This window comes from Macaca thibetana, chromosome 9, assembly GCF_024542745.1.
Source record: "Macaca thibetana thibetana isolate TM-01 chromosome 9, ASM2454274v1, whole genome shotgun sequence".
In the NCBI taxonomy this organism is placed as follows: Eukaryota; Metazoa; Chordata; class Mammalia; order Primates; family Cercopithecidae; genus Macaca; species Macaca thibetana.
In genome coordinates this window covers 38,569,812-38,596,543 of record NC_065586.1, presented here as the reverse complement: position 1 = coordinate 38,596,543, position 26,732 = coordinate 38,569,812, and the positions used below count along the sequence as shown (strand labels likewise).

Sequence of the window (26,732 nt, the reverse complement as noted above, 5' to 3'; positions counted from 1 at the left end):
AAAGAAGTTTTGTTGCTTTTTAAATGTAATATGTATATTTACAAAAACATACAAATCAGGCAATTCTGTTTTTCTAACATGTGAAAATTATTATGATATTATGAAAATTTTCAAACATATGGAAAACCTTGAAAGAACAGTACAATTAACGTCCATATCCTACCAACTTAGACTAAACAATTGTTAACATTTTGTCATATTTGCTTTCTGTATATGTGTGTGTTTCCCCCCCCCCAAACATTTGAGAGAAAACTATAGACATCAACTACTTGACATCTAAAGACTTCATTATACATCACCTAAGAATAAGGACAGTGTCCTAAATAAACATAATAATCTTATCCCACCAAAGAAAATTAACACTATTTCCTTAATATCATATTGTCAATTCAAGATTCATGAATTGCATTTGATTGTTTAGTCTTTTAATCTATTTCTACTTGAATTTTTATCTTACTTATTTAGTGATAAAAGGGTTTGTATTTTTTTGCCTCAAGGTTCTCCCTGTCATGTCTGTTGTTGGTATGTAAACAATACTTACATGATACAGGAAAATTAATTTTGGACAAGATTCTGAAGTGAACCTATAGCAGACACAAGTATGGTTTACTGTGTTTCAAAATCTTGCTTATTGTTATGACCTTAACCTGAAAATTATATAAATGAATAACTATTTGTTTTATAGGTTCATATCGGGGGATTTTTAAAAAATACTTTGAATCATTCTTGTTTTGTTTTCTTTTAGGAATTCTTTTAGTTGGACTCCCAGGGACTGGAAAGTCACTTGCTGAGCAGGAGAAGCTGATGTTCCTTTTTATTATGCTTCTAGATCCAAATTTGATGAGATGTTTGTGGTGTGGGAGTCAGCAGTATCAGAAATCTTTTTAGTACATTTTGATGTATCTTTCATACAATACTAAATTTTGTTAATTTTAAGGGAAGTGTGTATCTTCCCCTTTCTTTGATAATTACTTTTCTTTTTCCTTTTTTTAATTTCTATTTTTTGGGGCCTCTAGCTTTGCATGCTAATTAGTTTTGATAGCTAAAATAGCAACTGTGGGATCTTGATTTGGATAGCTTAATATATGAATTATTGAAAGAGCTAGTGGAAGTGCAAAATGAGGTTGGAGGCTACCAAAAATCTCTTAGGTTTTTTTTTTTTTTCATTTTATTCATCAATTTTATAGTATGGAATTAGGGAGTAATAAGCTTCAAACCTAATTGTATATGATATTTGTATATCTAGGAAGAATGAATGCCTAATTGCTTTTATTTTAAATCATTTTCTTTGGTATAGTTTTTTTTTTTTCCTCCCGAAGCTACTATTCTTAAATCAGTAAAAATTGACCTCCTTTTGTGTATTTTCTTACAATGAATATTTTTGTTGGCTTTTGACAGTTTTATAGAATTTTAATATTTATCTTGTTCAAAACTGTTAACTTCTTTCAGCTTATTTGAATCTTTTTTGTTGTCTTAGGGGAAGAAATGCGAATGTTCCTTGTGTTACATTTATTGAGGAATTAGATTCTGTTGGTGGGAAGAGAATTGAATCTCAATGCATCCATATTTAAGGCAGACCATAAATCAACTTCTTGCTGAAATGGATGGGTAATTGAGTCTCCTTTTGTCTTAGAATATGGTGATGCCTCCCAGCATTTGATATATGTAGAAGTGGTCTTATGCAAATTATTTCCATAAGGCATTTCATATCTAGAGATATGAAAAATGTGATGTGTATAGGAAACAGAGTAGTCCCTCAAGCAAGAAATCAAGACAAGCTTTTTCTCTCATTATTGTATTGTTTTCACTACTAATTGGATATTTGAATATCAACTCATTTAATTTGTGGTATTTATATTCTTTTTCATTTGTTGTTGTACTTAAGATAGAAAAACAGTGATTCAAGCTGAGACTAGTAGTCTATTTGAAGAAATACACTTGTTTCTACACAGTTTATGACTAGCTTTTAATGTTGTGGCAGGTTTAAAGCTTACCTCAATGTTTATAATGTAAAAAGCAAGAGTTGATGTTGTTTTGAAAGAAGTGTCTTAAAAGTCAATATAAGACATTTTGAAACTACATAGGAAGCCCAGGAGCGAATAATTTGAATTGGTATGCTTGAAAGTAATTTTTTCAAAAATTAACCAGGCACCTAAACTTTTTTATATTAGGTTATCTTTTCCTACATAGACCAGATGATTGTGAAGATATGTAGCCACAGATGACTGGTGGTATTAGTCTCTTTTCTTAGCAGGCGGATCATGAGGTCAGGAGATTGAGACCATCCTGGCTAACAGAGTGAAACCCCGTCTCTACTAAAAATACAAAAAAAAAAAAAATTAGCTGGGCGTGGTGGCGGACGCCTGTAGTCCCAGGTACTCAGGAGGCTGAGGCACGAGAATGGCATTGAACCCAGGAGGTGGAGCTTGCAGTGAGCAGAGATCGCGCCACTACACTCCAGCCTGGGTGACAAGAGAGAGACTCCATCTCAAAAAAGAAAAAGAAAGAAAGAAAATAGTCAGTGGCTTGTACCTAGAAATTGGGGAGAAAATTTTTTAAAATAAATAAAAAATAAAAATAAATTAGTCAGGTATGGTGGCATGTGCCTGTTGTTCCAGCTACTTGAGAAGTTGAGGCAGAAGGGTCACTTCTTCCCAGAAATTTGAGGCTACAGTGAGCTATGAAGGTACTCGTGCACTCCAACTTAGGCCACAAAGGGAGTCCTAGTCTCAAAAAAAGAAAATGTTTTGTGTAGAGCATTTCTACATGTGTGCTGTGCTTCAATGTTAGTGAAAATATGACATATTTTCCTATGTAGTTGTCAACCCAATGAAGGACTTATCATAATAGGAGCCACAAACTTCCCAGAGGCATTAGATAAGTAAGTATTAAAAGAAGATTTTTGTGAAGTGCTGTTTACATGCTACAAAATTATGCTAAAAGAAGTCCATTGCAAAACATCATATTATATGATTCCATTTATAGGCAATGTCCAGAATAAGAAAATCCACAGAGACAAATTAGATTAGCTGTTACCAGAGGTTAGGGAGAGTGGCGAATGGCTGCCACTTGATATGGGATTTCTTTGTGGGGATGGGAATATTCTAAAATTAGATTGTGCTGATGGTTGTACAATTCTGAATATATTAAAAACCACTGAAGTATCCACTTTAAATTCTGTTATGTGAATTACATCTCAATAAAACTGTTAAAATATTTCTTTGTTATATGTCACAAAAGTTTTATGTAGACAGCATTTTTAAAATAAATTCACTGTAGCATTATAACTAGGTTTAAAGTTACTATGAAAAAAATTTATTGTACAAGTTATTCATATTTTTATTTGATCACTAGTTTGTCACTGCCTAAGACTCTAGTCTAATATTCTGTACTTAGTCTAACATTCCGTACAAGTCTAACCACACACTTAGATGTGTGCTTCTCATAACAGTTTTTTGTGGAATTATTTGTTCCTGAACTGAGCTGCTTTCATGCTTTTGTTTCTGAGGGGTAGGCTATCTAGGTACACACATGTATCTAAATGAGCCTTGTTCTGCCTTCTGGTTATTGACACTGTTACTTGAGCCTTGTTTCAAAAGGAATTATCTGAATATTTACGTACAAAACTCCATCTGTTCTCTGGCTGCCCTTGGCTTCCCACTCATGTCATTAGGGTGTCAGTCCTGTTGAATCTGAGCTTTAGCATCATCAGTTTATTAATTTGTATTTTCCTTTTACATTATTCCTGTAGTACCTTAATACTTCCTGGTCGTTTTGACATGCAGGTTACAGTTCCAAGGACAGATGTAAAAGGTCGAACAGAAATTTTGAAATGGTATCTCAATAAAATAAAGTTCGATCAATATAAGTCTAATTATATCGAAACAAACATTATCATTTCTATAAAGTGGTGATACACAACTCACCCTGTGTGTGCTCCTTTCAGGGTAAATGTATTAATATTAAAAGACCAGTTCATTTTTATCGTCTGTTTTTTTACCATTAGTATGTTCATTTAAAAGTCCATTCCTTAGTTATTGTGTATCCAGGAGATTCTATTGTTTTGAACCCTGATTCTAAAGAAAGGTTTTTTTAGAGTATTCAGACAGATAATATTTGAGGAAATATATATGTATATACATATTTTCTAAGATGAATGTAAAATGCAAAATAACAGAAAAAGCTTCAGAAACAGTAGCTCATGATATAGTCAGTATGGGGCCAAAAGAGAAGAATGCAAATTATAAAACAAAACATATGAAGATGTATTACCCATTTTAGTAATAAATGAAATTATTAAAGCTGCAGTAGTTTCAGAGATAGCTGGATCAATTCATTAAACTATATATGTTTCCTATAATTAGGGCACCTTTTATGTCCAAAGTAAGTATTTCCAGATGAAATTCAGAGAAAAAATGTCTAAACTATGGCTCAGAATAGCTATAGCTAGCTATTTTCTTTTTTTCCCTCAGAAGGTGAGTTTTTTGTTTTTGTTTTTTTGCGTTTGTGTTTTGTTTTGTTTTGTTTCTGTTTTGTTTTGTTTTGAGACAATGTTTCATTTTTTTTGCCCAGGCTAGAGTGCAACCGTGCGATCTCGGCTCACTGCAACCTCTGCCTCCGGGGTTCAAGTGATTCTCCTGCCTCAGCCTCCCAAGTAGCTGGCATTACAGGTGCACACCACCACGGTAAGCTAATTTTTGTATTTTTAGTAGAGACGGGGTTTCACCATGTTGGCCAGGCTGGTCCAAACTCCTAACCTCAGGTGATCCACCCGCCTCAGCGTCCCAAAGTGCTGGGATTACAGGCATGAACCACTGCACCCAGCCAGAATGTGAGTTCTTTGTGAAGAGCTTCTTTTTACCTGTTTTGGACTTTTAGTGTTGTGTTCTCTTTTTACATTAGCCATTGATCCAGAAATTATAGCTCGAGGTACTACTGGCTTTTCTGGAGCAGAGTTGGAGAATCTTGTGAACCAGCCTGCATTAAACATAGCTGTTGATGGAAAAGAAATGGTTACCATGAAGGAGCTGGAGTTTTCCAAAGACAAAATAATAATGGGTAGGTTTCACTCCACCTCCTGGGTTCACGCCATTCTCCTGCCTCAGCCTCCCCAGCAGGTGGGACTACAGGCACACACCGCCATGCCCGGCTAATTTTATATTTTTTTTGTATTTTTAGTAGAGACGGGGTTTCACCGTGTTATCCAGGATGGTATTGATCTCCTGACCTCGTGATCCACCTGCCTCGGCCTCCCAAAGTGCTGGGATTACAGGCATGAGCCACAGCGCCCAGCCTCCTTTGTTTTTTCAAAAAATTTTCTCAGAAATATTTTTTGGTTTTAATTGTACAGGTCTTTCACATAGCTTTTCAGATGTACCCATAAGCATTTTATATTTTAATGCTATGATAAATAGTATTATTTCAAAAATGTCAATTTCTTAATTTTTATTCCTAATGTAGAGAAACACACTTGATTTTGTATCTTGATCTTCTATCTTGCAACTTTGCAAAACTCATTTATTAGTTTAAGTCGCTTTTTAATGAATTTTATTGAGCATTCTGGATTTATTGAGTTGAGTATTGAAAAGCTGCTGAAGCTTAGAAGACAGTATCTATGAATAAAAAGAGTTTTACTTATTTCTTTCCAATCTGGATGTCTTTCAGTTCCCTTCCTTTTTCCTTTCCTTTCTCCTTTAAACATTTTTATTTATTTTTAATTTCTATAGGTTTTTGGGGGAACAGGTGGTATTTGGTTACACGAGTGATTTCTTTAGCAGTGATTTGTGAGATTTTGGTGCCCCCATCACCCAAGCAGTATACACACAACCCGATTTGTAGTCTCCTATCTCTCACCCCCTTCCCACTCTTTCCCCAAAGTCTCCAAAGTTCACTGTGTCATTTTTGTGTGTGTTGTTTTTTGAGACGGAGTCTCGCTCTGTCACCTAGGTTGGAGTGCAGTGGCGTGATCTCAGCTCACTGAGACCTCCGTCTCCTGGGTTCAAACAATTCTCCTGCCTCAGCCTCCCAAGTAGTTGGGACTACAGGCGTGTGCCACCACGCCCAGCTAATTTTTTGTATTTTTAGTAGAGACAGGGTTTCACAATGTTAGTCAGGATGGTCTCGATATCCTGACTTCGTGATGCACCCGTCTCGGCCTCCCAAAGTGCCGGGATTACCACTTTGTCATTCTTATGCCTTTGCATCCTCATAGCTTAGCTCCCAATTATGAGTGAAAACTTAGGATGTTTGGTTTTCCATTCCTGAGTTACCTCACTTAGAATGATAGTCTCCAATCCTATCTAGGTTGCTGTGAGTGCCATTAATTCATTCCTTTTTGTGGCTGAGTAGTAGTCCATAGCGTGTGTGTGTCTGTGTGTGTGTGCGTGAGACACATTTTTGCAACTGCAAACTGTGCTGCTATAAACAGGTATGTGCAAATCTCTTTTCATGTAATGACTTCTTTTCCTCTGGGTAGATAGTAATGGGATTGCTGGATCAAACGATGGTTTTACTTTTAGTTCTTTAGGGAATCTCCACACTGTTTTCCATAGTGGTTGTACTAGTTTACATTCCCACTAGCAGTGTAGAAGTGTTCCCTTTTCATCATATCCATGCCAACATCTATTAGTTTTTTATTGTGTGCATTCTTGAAGGAGTAAAGTGGTATCTCATTGTGGTTTTGATTTGCATTTCCCTGATCATTAGTGACGCTGTGCATTTTTCATATCTTTGTTGGACATTTGTCCATCTTTTCAGAATTGTCTATTCATGTCCTTAGCCCGCTTTTTGATGGGATCTTTTTTTTCTTCTTTCTTTCTCTCTCTTTCTTTCTTTCTTTCTTTCTTTCTTTCTTTCTTTCTTTCTTTCTTTCTTTCTTTCTTTCTTTCTTTCTTTCTTTCTTTCTTTCTTTCTTTCTTTCTTTCTTTCTTTTTTTGATGGAGTCTTGCTCCGTCACCAGGCTGGAGTGCAGTGGCACGATCTTGTCTCACGGCTACATCTGCTTTCCGGATTCAAGCAATTCTTCTGCCTCAGCCTCCTGAGTAGCTGGGATTACAGGCGTGCCCCACCATGCCCAGCTAATTTTTGTATTTTTAGTGGTGAAGGAGTTTCACCATGTTGATCAGGCTGGTCTCGATCTCATGACCTTGTGATCCACCCGCCTTGGCCTCCCAAAGTGTTGGGATTAGAGGGGTGAGCCACCGTGCCTGGTCGGATTGTTTGTTTTTTTCTTGCTAATTTGTTTGAGTTTGTTGTAGATTCTGGATATTAGCTCTTTGTCAGATGTATAGATTGTGAAGATTTTCTCTCATTCTGTGGGTTGTCTGTTTACCCTGCTCACTGTTCCTTTGGCTGTGCAAAAGCTCTTTAGTTTAATTAAGTCCCAGCTATTTATCTTTGTTTTTACTGCATTTGCTTTTGGGTTCTTGGTCACGAAATCCTTGCCTAAGCCAATATCTAGAAGAGTTTTTCCAATGTTATCTTCTAGAATTTTAATAGTTTCAGGTCTTAGATTTAAGTCTTTGATCCATCTTGAGTTGATTTTTGTATAAGGTGAGAAATGAGGATCCAGTTTCATTCTCCTACATGCCACTCACCTGTTTTCAGAAATGATTACAGTGGCTAGAACCTCCAGTACAATGTTGAATAGAAGAGGGAAGAACTGAAATTCCTGTCTCATTCTTGATCTGAGGGAAAACCATTCAGACTTTCCTCATTACATAGGATGTTAGCTGCAAATAACTTATTTTATTTTATTTTATTTTGAGGCAGGTTCTCACTCTGTCACCCAGGTCAGAATGCAGTGGCACAATCTTGGTTTACTGCAACCTCTTCCTCCTAGGCTCAAGGAATCTTCTCACCTCAGCCTCCTGAGTTGCTGGGACTATAGGTGTGTGCCACCACATCCAGATAATTTTTGTGATTTTTTGTAGAGACAGGGTTTCACCATGTTGCCTAGGCTATTCTAGTACTCCTGAGCTCAAGCAATCCACCCGCCTCGGTCTCACAAAGTCCTGCTGCAGATATCTTAAAGATGTCCTTTAACATGTTGAGGAAAATCTCTTGTATCCTTACTTTGCTGATATTTTTTTAAAAAATGGGTAGTGGATGTTGAATTTTGTCAAATTTTCTGCATCTACTAGATAATCATATGGTTTTTCTTTTTAGTTTGTTAAGATGGTGATATCATTAATTGGCTTGCAAAGGTTAAATTTATTAAAATAAATCTTAAAATGCAGTTCTTTCATGAATTTTTTAGGTTAACTGCAAATCTTGTGCTCTCTTTAAAATTGTCTAAACTTTGTCAATTATTTTTTAAAATTCTGGCAAAACATATATAACCTAAAATGTACCATTTTAACCACTTTAAAATGTACAACTTAGTGGCATTAAGTACACTTACAATGCTGTGCAAGCATCACTTCTATTTACTTCTGGAATTTTTTCATCATCCCAAACAGAGACTGTCTGTACCCATTAAATAATAAATCCCTATCATGCATCCCCTAGCTTCTGGTAACCTCTATTTTGCTTTCTGTCTCTATGAATTTGCCTATCGCAGGTACCTCATATAAGTGGAATCACCTGATATTTGTCCTTTTGTGTCTGGCTCATTTCACCTAACATAATATTTTTAAGAGTTATCTATATGGTAGCATGAATCAGTAATTTTTTTAATTTTTAGTTTTTATTTTTTTCAGACAGGCCTCACTCCATTGCCTAGCCTGGGGTGCAGTGGCTTCATTTTGGCTCATTGTAACCTTGATCTCCTGGGCTCAAGTGATCTTCCCACCTCAGCTTCCTGAGTAGTTTGGATCATAGGTATGCGCCACCATGACCCAGCTAAATTTTTTGTAGTTTTTGAAGAGCTGGGGTTTCGCCATGTTGCCTGAGGTGGTCTTGAACTCCTGGGCTTAAGCAATCCTCTCACCTCAGCCTCCCAAAGTGCTGAGATTAAAGACGTGAGCCATCATGCCCAGTCAGTAACTTTATTTTTTTCTTATTGCTAAGTAATATTCTATTGTAGAGGTTTATCACATTTTATTTATCAGTTGATGGACATTGGGTTGTTTACAAGTTTTGACTATTATGAGTGATGTTGCTATGAACTCCATTGTGGACATATGTTCCTCTTGGGTGAATATCCAGGAGTACAATTTTTGAGTCATAGGGCAACTGGTTTTAATCTTTTGAGGAACTATAAGACTGTTTTTCAAAGCAGCTATCCAATTTTACATTCCCACCAGCAGTGTATGAGTGTATGAGTGTTCCAATTTCTCCACATCCTTGCCTATACTTTTTTGTGTGTGTCTTTTTGATTATAGGCATTATAGAGGTGTGAAGTGTTCTTATTGTGGTTTTGATTTGCATTTCCCTAATGACTAATGATGTTGAACATCTTTTCAGATGGTTAATGGCCATTTGTCTGTCTTCTTTGTTTTGTTTGTTTGTTTGTTTTGAAATGGAGTTGCGCTCTTGTTGCCCAGGCTGGAGTGCAATGGCGCGACTTTGACTCACCACAACCTCCGCCTCCCGGGTTCAAGCGATTCTCCTGCCTCAGCTTCCCAAGTAGCTGGGATTACCGGCATGCGCCACCATGCCAAGCTAATTTTGTAGTTTTAGTTCAGATGGGGTTTCTCTATGTTGGTCAGGCTGATCTTGAACTCCCGACCTCAGGTGATCTGCCCACCTTGGCCTCCCAAAGTGCTGGGATTACAGGCATGAGCTACTGCGGCCGGCCACTGTCTGTCTTCTTTGGTAAAATACCTAATCAGATTCATTGACCATGTTTTAATTGATGGTCTTTCTGTTGTTGAGTTGTAAGACTTCTTTATATATTCTGGTGAAAAGTATTTTTAGTACTCTTTTATCATAAACTTTATTATAAATCTTAATGTTCTTTATTGTTTTGTTTCTGTGCTTGTCCTTTTTTTAGTTTTAATTTTTTATATTTTTTGAGACAAAGTCTTGATCTGTCACCCAGGCTGGAGTGCAGTGGTGCAATCTCAGCTCACTGCAACCTCTGTCTCCAGGTTCAAGTGATTCTCATGCCTCAGCCTCCGGAGTAGCTGGGACTACAGGTGCGCACCACCACACCAAGGTAATTTTATGTATTTTTAATAGACTCAGGGTATCACCAGGGTGCCCAGGTTGGTCTCTAACACCTGAGCTCAGGCAATCCACCTGCCTTGGTCTCCCAGAGTGCTAGGATTACAGGTGTGAGCCACCAAGTCCAGCCTGTTTCTGTGTTTTACACTTCTATCTCATCAACCTCTTTGCCTTTTCTCAGGAATTTAGCAATGGCAGCATATATTTCTTTATTTTAATCTTGGTTTTATAAATTGCTTCCTTGCCTAAAAGAAAAAAAATTATTTTCATTACCCAACAATTTCTTAGCCTACTCATACCCACTACTTCCCTGTAATCCACATTATCTCCTAAAGAAGGGATTGGAAGGATTACTTTATCTTGCTTAGGGAACTTTCTTTATGTTGGTGAGGAGTTGCTTTCATGAAATTTTACTCAGTTGGGGAAACCAGGGAAAAGCAGGCATGCTGCTGCTTCACTCAGGAACACTGGCCATATTGAAAGGATTAGTAGACCCTCAGCAAATTATCTAGGATACTAATAGCTGCCATCTCATTAATTGTCAGGGTTTCTTATAAATCAAAGGGGAAAACAGAACTTACATAACAAAATATTCTGCTATAAAGGTGGCAAATATTTGACTAAAACTGGTATGTTTGTTCCACGTAACAAAACTAGAACCGAGTTTCTGCCTTTCTCATTCCCCTTACGTTTTTATTTTTATTCGTGTATTTATTTTTTGAGGCAGGGTCTCACTCTGTCATCCAGGCTGGTATGCAGTGGTGTGATCTTGGCTCGCTGCAAACTCCACGTCCTGGGTTCAGGTGATCCTCCCACCTTAGCCTACTGAGTAGCGGGGATCACAGGTGTGTACCACCATGCCCAGCTAATTTTTTGTAGAGACAGGGGTCTTCCTATATTGACCAGGCTGGTCTCGAACTCCTGAGCTCAAGTGATCTGTCCACCTTGGCCTCTAAAAGTGCTAGGATGACAGGCGTGGGTCAGCATGCCTGGCCACATTTTCATTTTTTATTTGACAAATGTCTTTTTCCCCTTTATGTCATGCTTCCAGGTGTCACTCTGGAAGTGTCACTCTGGAAGTGTCAATTTGAAATGACCACACACTGAATTGTGAAGGTTATTGAGGACATCCATCTCATGAATGAGAAAGCTCAGGAAGTCTGAGCAGATGGCTCTGGAAGCAAGAAGGAGGAAAGATAAACTTCTCTTCCTTCCATGCTGAGATTCTGCCCATTATTTCAATGTACACTACAAAAACCACAGATGAACATCAGTTGTTTAACTACAAGAAGAAAAATATTCAAGGTAAAGTAATTGTGAGGGGAACTGTTTTCCAAAAGCCAATTATTCTATGGGCAAAGTTCAGCATATACTAGATGAATAACAGGTGTAAGGTTAGATCTCATGGTTTTGATTTGCATTTTCCTGAGGATTAGTGACATTGAACTTTTTTTATGTACTCATTGGCTGTGTTTATTTTATTTTGTTGAGAAGTATTTATTAGGTTCATTTTGCCAATTTTTAAATTATTTGGGGTTTTTTATTTAAACAAAAATATTCAAGATAAAGTAATTGTGAGGGGAACTGTTTTCCAAAAGCCAATTGTTCTATTGGCAAAGTTCAGTATATACTGGATGAATAACAGGTGTATAGTTAGATCTCATGGTTTTGATTTGCATTTTCCTGAGGATTAGTGACATTGAACTTTTTTTATGTACTCATTGGCTATGCTTATTTTATTTTGTTGAGAAGTATTTATTAAGTTCTTTTGCCCATTTTAAGTTATTTGGTGTTTTTGTTTGTTTGTTTGTTTGTTTGTTTTGTTTTTTTGCTACTGAGTTGTTTGAGTTTCTTATTTTGGGTATTAAACCCTGGTCATATGTATAGGTGGCAAATATTTCTTCCATTCTATAGGTTGTCTCTTAATTCTAAAGAGGCCTTTTTGATGTAATCATATTTGTTGATTTTTGTTTTTGTCGTCTGTGCTTTTGAGGTTTTATCCATAAAATCCATGCCTGGACCAATGTCATGAAGTATTTCCCCTATGTTTTCCTTTAGTAGCTTCATAATTTTTGGTCTTGCATTTAAGTCTTTAATCCATTTTGAGTTGATTTTTGTGTATGGTGAGACATAAGGATCTAATTTCATTCTCTGCAAAAGTATAACATTCCTACCTTTGAAAAATTAGAGGTCAGGCGCGGTTGTCTCACGCCTGTAATCCTAGCACTTTGGGAGGCTGAGGTGGGTGGATCACAAGGTCAAGAGATTGAGACCATCCTGGCTAACACGGTGAAACCCCGTCTCTACTAAAAATTTAAAACACACACACACACACACACACAAAATATTAGCCGGGCATGATGGCTCATGCCTGCAGTCTCAGCTACTTGGGGGGCTGAGATAGGAGAATTGCTTGAACTCGGGAGACAGAGGTTGCAGTGAGCCAAGATCGCACCGCTGCACTCTAGCCTGGGCGACAGTGTAAGACTGCATCCAAAAAAAAAAAAAAAAATGAGCAATTAGAGATAAATGAGTGGAACGTTTGCTTTTGGATTTTATAAATGGGATAATTTTTTCAAATAGTAAGTACAATTAAATATTGTGGGCTTAGAAGTCAAGCATAGTTATCTTTAAATCTTGACTCTACCTGTCACTTACTATTGTGCAACATTGGACAAGAAGGCTCTTTGTACATTGTGGAACACAGAATAACTCCTTAGTAACTATTAATTGTGGTAACAATAAATATTAATAGTAGTATTACTACTACTATTATAGTAGTATAGTAGTAGTTTCTAAGAAATTTCAATTATTTAATGCCTTGAAAGATAAGAAAAAATTTCTTTACTACTATTACTATTAAACTACTACTATTATGGTAGTAATACTATTACTATAAACATAATAGTAGTAATACTACTACTATAATAATGACTAATGTTATTGTGAGTATTGGGTTAATTTTTAAGTTTGGTTAAGAAGCTTGGTAAACCCAGAGCTTTTACGACTAGGAGCATTACTGTTTTAAATGTTTAGTTATTTTCAAAATTTCTCAATAGAAACACTGTCTCTCTTAAAGCCGGCTCAAAGTGTCTAATGTATTCAACCTCATAGAAAATAATGTTTGGAGATAAAACTGAACTGAATTTGTCAGAGTAGAAAATCTACCTTCTGAGACATGTAGGACATTGTAATGAGGCAAAATTTGGCTCCAAATTTCTGGAATTAAGTGAATTGAGTAAAGTACCCAAGTCACCATTTTCAGTCAAGAGAAAATATACACTTTGGGATAAGGGGGTGGTAGAGAATCATGCAATTCTTCTGCCACTTAATACAAACAAATTTAAAATAGAAGGTAATCTGTCTCAGAGATTAAGTTAAGAAGCATCTTAACAACAGAATTATTCTAAAATGATTTCCTTGATGATCAATTTAAAAATCATGTCATTGCGGTAATTGAAATTGCAATGCATAACACATAGTGGTGGTGGGAGCTGCTGAGTTTCAGAGGACTAACAGTACCATCATGACACTCAATCTATGCCCTGATGATAGGGTTGCCCAGGGTGGTGAGATACTGGTGTATTCATGCTGACCTTGCTGGAAACAAATGAGTTCTAAGAAATTTCAATTATTTAGTGTCTTCAAAGATAAGAAAAAAATTACTTTAAAACATTGAATTGCAATTAGACATATAAATATCTGACATTTTTTTCCCTCAATCATTACTCTGTTTTGCAGTTTGGGCATCTAAACTTCAGAATACAGTCAATTCTTGGCCAGGCGCGGTGGCTCACGCCTGTAATCCTAGCACTTTGGGAGGCCGAGGCAGGTGGATCACGAGGTCAGGAGATTGAGACCATTTCAGCCTATATAGTGAAAACCCGTCTCTACTAAAATACAAAAAATTATTCGGGCATGGTGGCGCATGCCTGTAATCCCAGTTACTTGGGAGACTGAGGCAGGGGAATCGCTTGAACCCGAGAGGCGATGTTGCGCTTAGCTGAGATCGCACCACTGCCCTCCAGCCTGGCAACGTAGCAAGAGTCTGTCAAAAGAGAAAAAGAGAGGAAGAGAGGAAGAGAGGAAGGGAGGGAGCAAGGGAGGGAGGGAGGAAGGGAGGGAGGGAGGGAATTCTTAATAGATCAGGCCACAGAGTTCTTAAATTCTGGAATGAAATGTGTACGGTCTTATATATTCTCAAGCAAAGTACTGTATGGTACTTCTGTGAAACTTCACGGTTTTAATTCCATGATATGAGAGAGATATAGGCGAAGAGTTTGACCTGGATTCTTTTGGAGACTGCTCTATTTTAGTTAGGCTTACTAGTGTGAATTAGCTCTAAAATGTATCTCTGGAGAGCTGAATGACTTTAATAGTTGAATGAGGGACTTTTAATATTGACGTTTTGGAAGTGGATCAACACCTACAAAGAACAACAATTTTCTTTTCTTTAATTAATATAAGCCTGCCCCATCTGTTAACATCTTACTACTGCTTTTGAGAGCTACTTAGCATTGCTCCTAGTCAGTAACAATGAGGTGAGAGTATTAGTTAAAATGGAGAGTATTAGCTCTGCTTTTAGATTTTAGAGAAAACTCCATACTGTTTTCCCTGGCTCTACTAATTTACATTCTCACCTACACTGTAAAAAGTAGTCCCTTTTCTCGGCATCCTCTCCAACATTTAGTTATTTTTTGTCTTTTTGATAATAGTCATTGTAACTGGGTTAAGATGATGGCCCGTTATAATTTTGATTTGCATTTCCCTAATGATTAATGGTGTTGGGTGTTTTTTCATATACTTGACCATTTGTATGTCTTCTTTTGAGATATGCCTATTCAGGTCACATGCCCAATTTTAATCAAATTATTACTATTTTTTATTTTGAGTTCCTTGTGTTTTCTGAATATTAGTACTTTGTCTGAAGCTTGCAAATATTTACTGCCATTCTTTGGATTGCTTCTTCCCTCTGCTGATCGTTTCCTTTGCTGTGAAGATTTTTTTTTTATATAGTCCCATTTGTGTATTTTGTTTTTGTTGTCTATGCTTTTGAGGTCTTATCCTTAAAACCTTTGCCTAGACCTAATGTCCTGAAGCAATTCCCTTTTCCTTGTTTTTTCTTCTAGTAGTTTTATAGTTTTGGGTCTTACATTTAATTCTTTAATCCATTTTGAATTGATTTTTGCATATGGTAAGAGTTAGAGGTCTAGATTCTAGAAATCCTGCTGACTATTTATTCAAAGGAAAGAAAATTAGCATATCAAAGAGATATCTGTCCTTCTATATTTATTGCAGTACTAGTCATGAGAGCCAAGATATGGAATCAACCTAAATGTCCATCAACAGATGAACAGATAAGGAAATGTGGTCTATATATCCAATAGAATACTATTTAACCATGAAAAAGAATGAAATCCTGTCATTTGCAGCCTACATAGATGAACCTGGAGGACATTATATTAAGTGAAATACGTCAGTCACATAAATATAAATACTGCATGTTCTCACTAATATGTGGGAGTTAAAAATGTGAATGCACAAAAGTAAAGAGCAGAATTATGGTTATTAGAGGCTGCAGAGTAGGGATGAGGGAAACATAGTGAGGGGTTGGTCAATGGATAAAAAATTGTAGTTACATAGGAGGATAAGTTCTAGTGTTCTATAGCACTGTAGGATGAATATAGTTAACAGTAATTTGTGGTACATTTTCAAAAAGCTAAAAGAATTTTTAATATTCCCAACACAAAGAAATAAAAAATGTTTAATGTGATGGATGTAATTACCCTGACTTGATCATTACACATTATGTACATGCATGAAAATATCACTCTGTATCCCATAAATATGTACAATTACTACATGTCAACTAAAAATGAAAGAAAAAAAAATGTAGGATAATTAAGTTACCATCTGAATGACATTTGGGCAACTAAATATTTTATGGGCTATCTTCCCTTTCCACAATCATTGATTTAGGTTATTAATATTTCATCATTATTTCATGATTCAATTCAAAGGAACTAAATCATCTATTTTAGAACTACAGGAAAAAAGTTAGAAGGCAACTGATAATTATTAAATATTGCAATGTATGTAATAAAAGATAAATATTATTGTTCACCTACAAACTATCTTGCTATCATTAATTTTAGTCCAGTGATTGTTTTGTATCACATGCTAATTATAGGTATGAATTCTGCAAACAGTTTTGATTTACTCATGACTATTCTTGTTACAAGATTGGGCTAGCTATAGCAGAGCTGGTTGACGTGAAAATACAGTCTGAACCTTGTTGAAAACTGGTCTGTAGTTTTGAGGGAATATCTAAATTGGCCAATAACTTTGCAGGATTAAATTTTATTTTCATGTGGGCTGGTTGATATTTCTTAGCCCTTAGCCAGCTTGTATCTATGGAGTTCATTCAGAAAAGCTGTTAGGCAAGAAATAGGATCCATGATTTGGGCAGAATTGTGGCAGCGACAGGACTACCATTTTTCTTGCTTATAGGTATTATTCAAATATTTCACAATAGATAGATGGAGTTGTGCTATTACAATAACTTGGAATTACAAACTGTTAAGAGGCTCTGCAAGGAGTATGTCTGTGTGAAAGAGCTATGGGCTTGTCATTATGTCCTCAATGGAGACTTGGATGACTAAATTCCCAAATGGATAGATGATACTGTAGGCCAAGGTGACCATGAAGATAATTTATTGTTTCTCCTGACATTTGACCCCAAAGTTGATCATTGAGTGCAAAAGAAATTTAATGAGTGATGATTTTAGTCAAAAAAATTATTATGGAAGTTTTGTGCTACATTTTCAAATTGCTTTATCTGATTTCCATTCTTAACAATAACTTAATAACTTTGATTATGTCTTTTAAAGTACCTGGAAGTCTTTTTTAATCAAAGAGATCAGATGTTAATGCTCATATTTCTGGGAAAGGCTGTTCTTGGAATGTTTACTATTGCCTGTGACCTGACTGAGGGGGAAACTGATCTAAAACATGAGTGAATGTAGAGAGTGGCACGCTTCAGGCCTCTGGAGATAGCTCTTGAAATTGAGATGAGACCTCATTCTCTCACAATATGTAAGAGTTGCCTGAGAGTAAGTGATTTAAAGTCCAAATAAATGTAAGCTTTATGAGACAGTGGTTCCCAAGAGTTTCCATTATAAAACTCCCTTATTAACAGAATAATCAATTTTGATTTTAGTATTCATTAATTGATGAAATCCACAACAGAAAACCTCCATGAATTCAGTAACATTTTAAATTAAATTTATGTAATTTATTCTTTATGTCTGTTATATTGTCTATAAATCATACCCCTTCTTATAGTCCTTCAATGGCCTTTGGAATAAAATAAAACTCTTTTTTTTTCAATTTCTATTTTTTTTATTATTATTATACTTTAAGTTCTAGGGTACATGTGCATAACGTGCAGGTTTGTTACATATGTATACTTGTGCCATGTTGTTGTGCTGCACCCATCAACTCGTCAGCACCCATCAACTCGTCATTTACATCAGGTATAACTCCTCTTTATCATAACCTTCAAGGTGCTGAGACCCATCCCCTGCCTACCTCAGTGATCTTGTTCTCCCATCCCATTCCTTCTTTCTCGCTGTATGCTTCAACCATACAGGTCTCATTTCTGATCCTTGAAAATATCAAGGTCATTCCAAACTCTACACCTTTGTCCTTATTTTTACTTCTACTTAGAATGCTTTTCCTCATCATTGCAATAGAGAAGACAATGATTGGATCTCATTGTCATGTAATCCTTACATTGTCAGAGAGGACTTCCTGACAACCCAATCTGAACTAGCCTTCTCTACTTGCCACTTCACTTATTGATAGCCTACTTCATGGTAACAAAAAAGTTGAATATCCTTTTATTAGCTTAAGAAAAAACCTAGTGAGGGTCTGTTTATTAACAGTGAATAGTGCTATCTCCCTTATTTGAGAAGTAGGTATATGTTTTCCTATACTCTAAAATTGCCCATTTTTACCTAAGATTGTGTAGAAAGACATTCTATAAAGTATTCTTTCTTTATATTCGGAAATTTTCTCTGTAATAAGTAAATGGGGAAATGGATTTTCCAATTTATTACTCTAAAATTGAACATTTGGAAGAACTATTGCTAATCCTGGCATTAAATTATCTGGGGATATTATACCACCTGATGAATTTTTTTAAGGAAAGAAAAAGGATTATCATGTTGGTTTCAGAATTTACAAATTAAGTTACACTAAATTCTTGAGGTGTTAGAAAAATAATCTATATCGTATATTGTTCTGGAGCCAACTTGCTCTGGCTCATATAAGTTCTGCTTGTTAATTTCCAGGAACTTTGCAAACAGGTTGATTTTGCATGAAAGCTTGAAATTGGCCATGGTGGGAGTATTTACATCATTGAAATTGGCAAATGCTACATACCATGACTTCCTCCGCTTTTCTCCACCCCAGCCAGACAACCAGAATACCAGCATATCATTGTATATAACTAAAATTTCAGAAGCTGAATTATTAAGCTATATATAATGTCAACTCAGTGATGACAAAGGAATATGGATAGCTCAAATTAGTCAAGTTACCTTTATGGGTGTTTGGATTTAAAAAGTCACACATTTTGGGCATGGAAGAAAAAGACTTTCAAAAATAAATTATTTGTACACAGAGATAGATAGTAAAGATAAAAAAATCATGATCTTTATGTTTGCTTCTTATATAAGTCAGGCTGCTGAATTATTTCAAAATATGTTTAAAATATATACTCTGGGCTGAGCAGATGGCTACCTTCTGGTACTTGTGTTATCAGCTTTCCCCAACTCTAATACTAATAACAGAGCTCAACTAACTGATTTTATATGCATTATATCTTAGTTATAGTGAGTGTCTTAGACCATTTCCTTGGGGAAAGAAAAGGATTCAAAGAAGAGTTCGCTGGAGGCCCTGATTAATTATAGTCTGTAATGTTGGGGCAAGTAAAGACTAATGAGTGTTGACCTAAGGTTTTCAGTAGTCAATGGGAAAGGGCTTAAAGGAAAATTACATGAAAAGGCTGGGCTTTGGGTATTATTCTCTGACAAGAACATCTTTAGGGTTGTACTACACAGAGGCACAAGATATCTATCTTGCTATGAGAACAGAGACAAATTATTTGTGTCAATTCAGAGACAATAATACTATTTGGCAATACCTGTATGAAGGTATAAATAGTAAGATGTAGGTCCTATATTGATTAGTTTCTTTTAAAGTGACGCAACAGCCTATATGGAAGCCTCCAGTTTGTTTCTTCTGAGACCTGAAATTAAATGTCCTCCATCCAAAATAAAATTTGAGAAACAAAAGCATCCTGAAATCCTCTCCCTCCCATCCCACACTCTGCATTCTGTGATAAACAATTGGAAAGTTTGGATAATTCTAAGGAATTGTGTTAGAGCTCATTGTTTAAACTTTTGTAACGTCTTCAAACAGGTTAATCTTATTTATCAGAGGGGGAGAAAGTGACTTTCTTTAATCATCTTTGGATGGTGCTAATTATAATTATGTTCTTGGAAGAGGGCTTCATTTTTAGTCTTGCTGCATTTCTAGGACTTAAATATCTTTGGAGCACTATAAATACTTCCCAAAGGATAATATACCATCTGTATGTAGCTAAACAAGTTGTGGTTCTTGATTAGTTTTTATTGTGCAAGAAACTATGAACCCATCAAATGGCCTCACTCTCTGAGAAAAAAAAAAAAAAGAAAGAAACTTTTAGGAAAGAGAAAATATAATACAATTTGGCCAAAACTAATTTCCTGAATACTAAATAAGCTCATATTCTTGAAAAAATAATCCCAGAACAGTAGATCTCAGGAGTCAATATGAAGGTGCCACTGGTATTCTTGAGACCAGGAGTGGTGAAGGTAATTATAAGGAGTGGTGAAGATAATACTACAATTAATACTGCTACAACCTTTATCTCCTACCATTTGCTGAAAGTAACATTTTATTCCTCAGTCTTCACATATAAACCTGTTAAGTTGGCATTTTAAAAATATAATTTTGTAGATGATAACGTGAACAATCAGAAAAAGTAAGACAACCCACTCAGATTTTTTTAGGTGCCAGGGCTAGGATTAAGACCCAAATATCTGTCTCTTCAAAGCCTATGGTGGTTTTTTTTGTTTTGTTTTGTTTTGTTTACATTTTCAATAGGCACATACTTTCTTACTCTAAAATTAATTTTGTATCCTGCATTTTCACTTAAAAATAATAGAAGAATTTCCTCCATGCGATTAACACTCCTCATAAACATAATTTTCATTGCATCCTAACATTCCATTCTAGGATTATTCTTCATAGTAATAAAATTTCAATTGTTTTTATTTTTATGTGTATCTTTGTACTACTTAAAACTAAATCATTACAAAACATAATATGTAAAGGCTAGGCTGGTTAGACTGAGATCTAGATGAAAAGCCTCCCAGAAATGGGGAGGGAAGACTAATGCTTTAGTCTATATTCACTACTGCAGGTCATTTCCCTGGAAGCCACTTGCTAAGCAAATGTGGGTAAAGGTCAGCTTGTGTTTAATTTTTTAAAAATTAAGACTTTTAATATAACATTCCAAATGTACTGTCTCCTCTCTGAATTGCTAAGGTCTTTCATCTTATCCAGCTTCTGACTTTTTGTTAGTGCTCTGATTGTACTCCTCTTGATAAAGTATTCCTTAATGTCTCTTCCACTTTGAATTTTGCATTCTTAGAAAGTCATTTGGAACTTCTTATGCCAGCAAATAAACACCACAATGTTTTAAGTTCTGCTAAAACTTTTTTGTTCACTACTGAATTCCAGTTACAAATTTGAGTGTCTTTCCGACTGACTACCTGTATTGAATCCATACCTAAAACATGTTGCACTTCAAACATCTTGTTCAATAGTTTTGTCTGCCTTATTACCTCAATCTAAGCTGCTTGAAGAAGAAATCTTCTCGGCCAGGAGCTGTGGCTCATGCCTATAATCCCAGCACTTTGGGAGGTCGAGGCAGGCAGATCACGAGGTCAGGAGATCGAGACCATCCTGGCTAACACGGTGAAACTCTGTCTCTATTAAAAAATACAAAAAATTAGCCGGGCATGGTGGCGGGCGCGTCCCAGCTACTCGGGAGACTGAGGCAGGAGAATAGAGTGAACCCGGAAGTGGGAGCTTGCAGTGAACCCACATCGCCCCGCTGCACTCCAGTCTGGGCGAGAGAGCCAGACTCTGTCTCAAAAAAAAAATAAATAAAATAAAAAATAAAAAATTTTAAAAAAGATAAAAAGAAATATTATCTAAAAAAGCATGAGATGTATGTATAAAGAACTATCACATTTCTACCAGTTGTTTCAAACAGCTACGTAGGAATTCAATTTTTATTTTTATTGATTTTTTTTTTTTTTTTTTTTGAGACGGAGTCTCGCTCTGTCACCCAGGCTGGAGTGCAGTGGCCAGATCTCAGCTCACTGCAAGCTCCGCCTCCCGGGTTCACGCCATTCTCCTGCCTCAGCCTCCCGAGTAGCTGGGACTACAGGCGCCCGCCACCTCGCCCGGCTAGTTGTTTGTATTTTTTAGTAGAGACGGGGTTTCACCGTGTTAACCAGGATGGTCTCGATTTCCCGACCTCGTGATCCACCCGTCTCGGCCTCCCAAAGTGCTGGGATTACAGGCTTGAGCCACCGCGCCCGGCTGATTTTTTTTTTTTTTTTTTTTTTTTTTTTTTTTGAGGTAGAGTCTCGCTCTGTCGCCCAGGCAGGAGTGCAGTGGCGCAATCTGGGCTCACTGAAAGCTCCACTTCCCAGGTTCACGCCATTCTCCTGCCTCAGCTTCCCAAGTAGCTGGAACTACAGGAGCCCGCCACCACACCTGGCCAGTTTTTTGTATTTTTAGTAGAGAGTTTTTTGTATTTTTTGTATTTTTAGTAGGGTTTCACTGTGTTAGCCAGGATGGTCTCAATCTCTTAACCTTGTGATCCGCCCACCTCGGCCTCCCAAAGTGCTGGGATTACAGGTGTGAGTCGCCACACCCGGCCGAATTCTTATCTTTTTCAATCCAAAAATATTACTTGAGCAATATTATCTCCCACCATTTACCGAAAGTAATATTATATTCACCAGTCTTCACACATAAAGCTGTTAGGTTGGTATTCTTTAAAAACTATTTTATAGATGACTGGCATCTTAGTAGATACTGGGCATACAGTAAAGAACAAATTTAAAATGATCCCTGCCTATGGGGTGCATAAAGTCTAACAGAAGAGGTACATATAAAGTACATAGGCATTTTTTTCTTTAATTGTGTATTATACAGTACATCCCTGATGTTCTCTTACAAATATAAACCGTAGTAACAATATTTGTTTTGGAGTTTAAAATTTTTGTTCATATTTATTCTTAAACTAAATTACAAACTTTGAAGTGTGTATCCATTGGTTTTCTAGCAATCTATGTGATTAAGAAAAAGTCTAAAGCAAAATGAACTTGTATGATTTTGTTGGTTGGTTGGTTGGTAGGTCACTTATTCATTAAATGATAGGATACTTAAAAAAAAAATTCGTAGTGCCTTTTTTTTTTTTTTCTGTCATGGAACTACTTTATTCTCAGGTCTTCCAGAAAATTAATGGATTCCTAACAAGAAAATACATCTGTGGTGTGCCAGAGCACTGTATGGCTTTGCTAAACCGCACAAACTATGAAAGAGCTTGTCAGATGTGCCAGTAAATCTTCCCTTTCTTGCCATAGGTCCAAAGATCTTATAAAGGAAGCTATCCTTGCTAATGACTTTATGGAGAACTTAGAGCTGTCACAGATCCAGGAGATTGTGCATTGTATGTACCCAGTGGGAGTATGACAAAGACAGTTGCATCATCAAAGAAGGAAATGTGGGGTCACTGGTATATGTCATGGAAGGTACGGTTTGTAACTCCAATCGTCTGACATTCAAATAGTCTCTTTTCATCTTATCAGCCTGCACACAGATGGCAGTGCATTACATGGAAAATTCCATTTTTCCTTCTTTTATTGAGAAATTAGTTTGAAAAGAATTGAAACACTACTTAGATACAGTGGTTAACTAAGTGAAGTGTTTGTGTTTAGAATATTAATATGTTAATCCAGAATTTTTTCAGACATGGATAAAGTTAAAAATGTGAAAAAAGAAATGCCGTTTATTACACTGAATAAGACTGCATGTAGTCAGGTCACTGAGCAAACCTACAAAGCTTCAGCAGAAGCTGGAGATCGCTGGAAGTATTTTTGGTCTGATAATTTAAATGCCTTCAACTCCACCCTTAACTTTTAATATGTGACTAGTTTTCCTGCTATGAAGCTTCAGTAAAAAGAAAATGTTTTTCATGTGCATGACAGAGGCAGATAATAAAGGTTGGATGGCATATCACCTGCCTAAATAGGAATGATAGCTTGTTTCATACATCTTGTAAATACTAATATAGAAAGTGCTTTGAAACAAACTTAAGCACGCACTGTGTAAATATGTTTTATGCCCAGGTAAATTTTCATAATATTTATTTCTGACTGGAAATTTATAATGACATGTTTTTCTTTTGTAGTAAGAAAGTAGCTTGAGATAATGACTGAATTAGTTGGGAAGAAAGTGAATTCAGAAATACCTTTAATGTAAGATGGTGAAGCATGAAAATCAGTTTCTTAGGTGGTGATTAAGGTTTTATCCAAAAGATTTGTGTGATAGTGTCCTATAATTATCAAACTTGTAGGTTGTTCAGAGAAGGCGTGTATTTGGGCAAGTCACTTCATTTCTTTCTTTCACCTAAACAATTTGTTAAAAAAGAAGATACTCTTTCTTTCTGCCAATGGTTTTCAACTGGTGATGATTCTGTCTCCCAGGGGACATTTGGTGATATCTGGAGACATTTTTGGTTGTCACAAACTGGGTGATGTTGGGGAGACTGCTGACTTCTAGTGGGTAAAGGCCCCGCACACTGCTCAAAAGGGTAGTTGCCCAGAATAAAGTTTTTTCTGGCCCAAAATGTCCTTAGAGCCAACATTTAAAAAATCCTGCATTCTACCTTCTTTACAGGATTGGTATCAAATAAGATAATTTGTATGAATGTTTAATGTAAAGTATAGAACACCACAACATAATAATAAGTATTATTATTCTATTAAAAAGTTGACAGTGTATAAGAAATATTCTTTCTTCATTCAGCGTTCACTTTTTATTTATTCTTTGTCAACTTCTTGGATATATGTTAGGCATATATGTTAGGCATTCAGTTTTTAAGTAGTAATTTCTATCACTTATTACCCTAATAGTTTTCACCTTCTGTGCCAACAATATAAAGTTCTTTCCAGCCAAAAAATATAAATATTCATCTAGACTTTCTTCTGGTGACAAAACACAGTAAACAAAAATATACATAATGTACACTTGGCAGAGAATTGCAAAGAAAGGTGAAATTATAGGGCAAGGCTGTATGTGAATAGTGAGAAGAAAGGATGAGAAATGTAAAAAATATATATAGAGGTCAAGTATAGAATATAAAAATAGAGGCAATATCTTAAGAACTACTAACAGTTAGAAACCATGTTTTGTTTTGTTTTTATTTTTGTTTATTTTTTTGAGACGGAGTCTTGCTCTGTCACACAGGCTGGAGTGCAGTGGCACAATCTCGGCTCACTGGAAGCTCTGTATCCTGGGTTCATGCCATTCTTCTGCCTCAGCCCCCCAAGTAGCTGGGACTACAGATGCCCCCCACCATGCCTGGCTAATTTTTTATGTTTTTAGTAGAGACAAGTTTTCACCATGTTAGCCAAGATAGTCTTGACCTCCTGACCTTGTGATCTGCCCGCCTTGGCCTCCGAAAGTGCTGGGATTACAGGCATGAGCCACTGCGGTTGGCCTAGAAATCATGTTTAAAGCATTTCGGAGATTACATCAGTAGCTTCATATGATATTATTTTTCAGATATTGGTCAGCACTTTTTAGTAAAACAGTTATTGTATAAAGGAAAGTATACTTTTACTTCATCTGTTTTCAAATGCTAATTATTGCTATTTCATTCAAAAAACCACAATTTTGAACACCTGTGGGTTCAATGTTCCTTCATCTTGAATATGTCTTACAAAAATAGATTCCCAAACAACTATGTAAATTATTTCTAAAATTTATTCTTCTTGTCCTTTCTTACTAAGCCTAACTGAAAGTTTCTAGCTATATTGGAAGAAGGTTGGGAATGATAGTTAATTAATATTTGTTAATGTTTAGAAAATGCCCAACACATAGAACATGATTTTTCTAAATATTTTACATATAAAGTTTATTTAAACCTCAAACAATCCTGTGATGTAAAGGCTGATATTTATTATTCCATTTAGTAGATGAGGAGACTGAGGCTCAATGTGGTTAAGTAATTTGCCCCGGTCTCCCAACTAGTTTACAATAGAGTCAGGATTTATACCCAGGTTATTTGGGTTCAGAGCTCAAACTGTTAACTATGGGGCTATGTATTAGTCAGGTCTCTCCAGAAAAGCAGGACAAATAGGATGTGTGTATCTATATACAGTGAGAAGGGGATTTATTTGAAGGAATTGGTTTATGTGATTGTGGAGGCTGGCAAGTCCAAAAGCTACAGGGTAAGGCCCATCAGTCAGAGATGCTGCAATTTAAATCTGAAGGCCGTCTGCTGGCAGAATTTCCTCTTCCTAGGGGAAAGGTTCGACTTATTCTATTCAACTGATTGGATGACGCCCGCCCACATTATTGGAGGGTAATCAGCTTTACTCAATGTCTATTCATTTAAATGTTTATCTCATCTAAAAAAAATACCATCACCAAAATGTCTGCAGTAGAATAATGTTTGAGCAACTTTCTGGTATTGTGACCTATCCAAGTTGACATGTAAAATTAAACATCAGAATCAATCGACCCCTTGTCAACTTGGCACCCATACATATCTCCTTAAACCATATTTAATCTTCAAATGAAGACAAGAACAAGGTCATACTTCCACCTAACATGATTGAACAACCCTGTGTATAGCTGCAAATTTATTAACCCTTTCCCCAAAAGGAGACACAAAGTTCTTGGGTGATGTTTACTCATCTCATTGCTATCCCATAGCTTGAATACTATGATGTGAACTTAACAATACTTAAATACTATGATGTAAAGTCAATACATCTTATGCTACATGATAAGGAGATAAGAGAGGGAAGCAAACAAAGATATTTGATACAAGCACACACATACATAAATGTTAACAAAGAAGAAATACTCACAATAGATGATATTCGTTCCCCAGGTAAATATACTAATATTTTCCCCATTGCTTCATGATAATTTTAATAAATTTTATCTTCCTTTTATTGCTAGATTGTGTAAACAGCATGTCATCTTAATAATCCTTTTAAAAATTGGGTTCTAAATAGTATATCAATATTCAGAGTCACAACTTTTGCAATGATGTTGATTACCTTCAGGGTCATAGCATTTGCAATGTTGTTGATTGCCTTCAGTTAAACTCAATAAAATGACTACAATTTTATAACCTGATGCCAATCTTTCCCTACATGGTAATTCTAGCCAGCTCAATGTAATTTTAGCAGATCTTGTGC

At 36.1% G+C, this 26,732-nt stretch overlaps 1 protein-coding gene across 4 annotated transcripts; it reads left to right on the top strand.

Annotated features, from left to right (window-relative positions):
- Positions 1 to 1,414: 1,414 nt before the first annotated feature.
- Positions 1,415 to 26,732, top strand: LOC126963127 (ATP-dependent zinc metalloprotease YME1L1-like). Of its 4 annotated transcripts, XM_050805119.1 has the most exons (7): positions 1,415 to 1,608; positions 2,819 to 2,881; positions 4,573 to 4,685; positions 4,903 to 5,058; positions 10,032 to 10,099; positions 11,159 to 11,412; positions 22,881 to 26,732. In XM_050805119.1, exons 1-6 carry the CDS (start codon positions 1,556 to 1,558, stop codon positions 11,201 to 11,203), a joined length of 498 nt encoding a protein of 165 aa, XP_050661076.1. In that variant the 5' UTR covers positions 1,415 to 1,555; the 3' UTR covers positions 11,204 to 11,412; positions 22,881 to 26,732. The 4 variants fall into 4 exon arrangements, 3 of the variants coding, with proteins under 3 accessions (XP_050661076.1, XP_050661077.1, XP_050661078.1); XR_007728945.1 differs by lacking the exon at positions 2,819 to 2,881; XM_050805120.1 differs by lacking the exon at positions 11,159 to 11,412.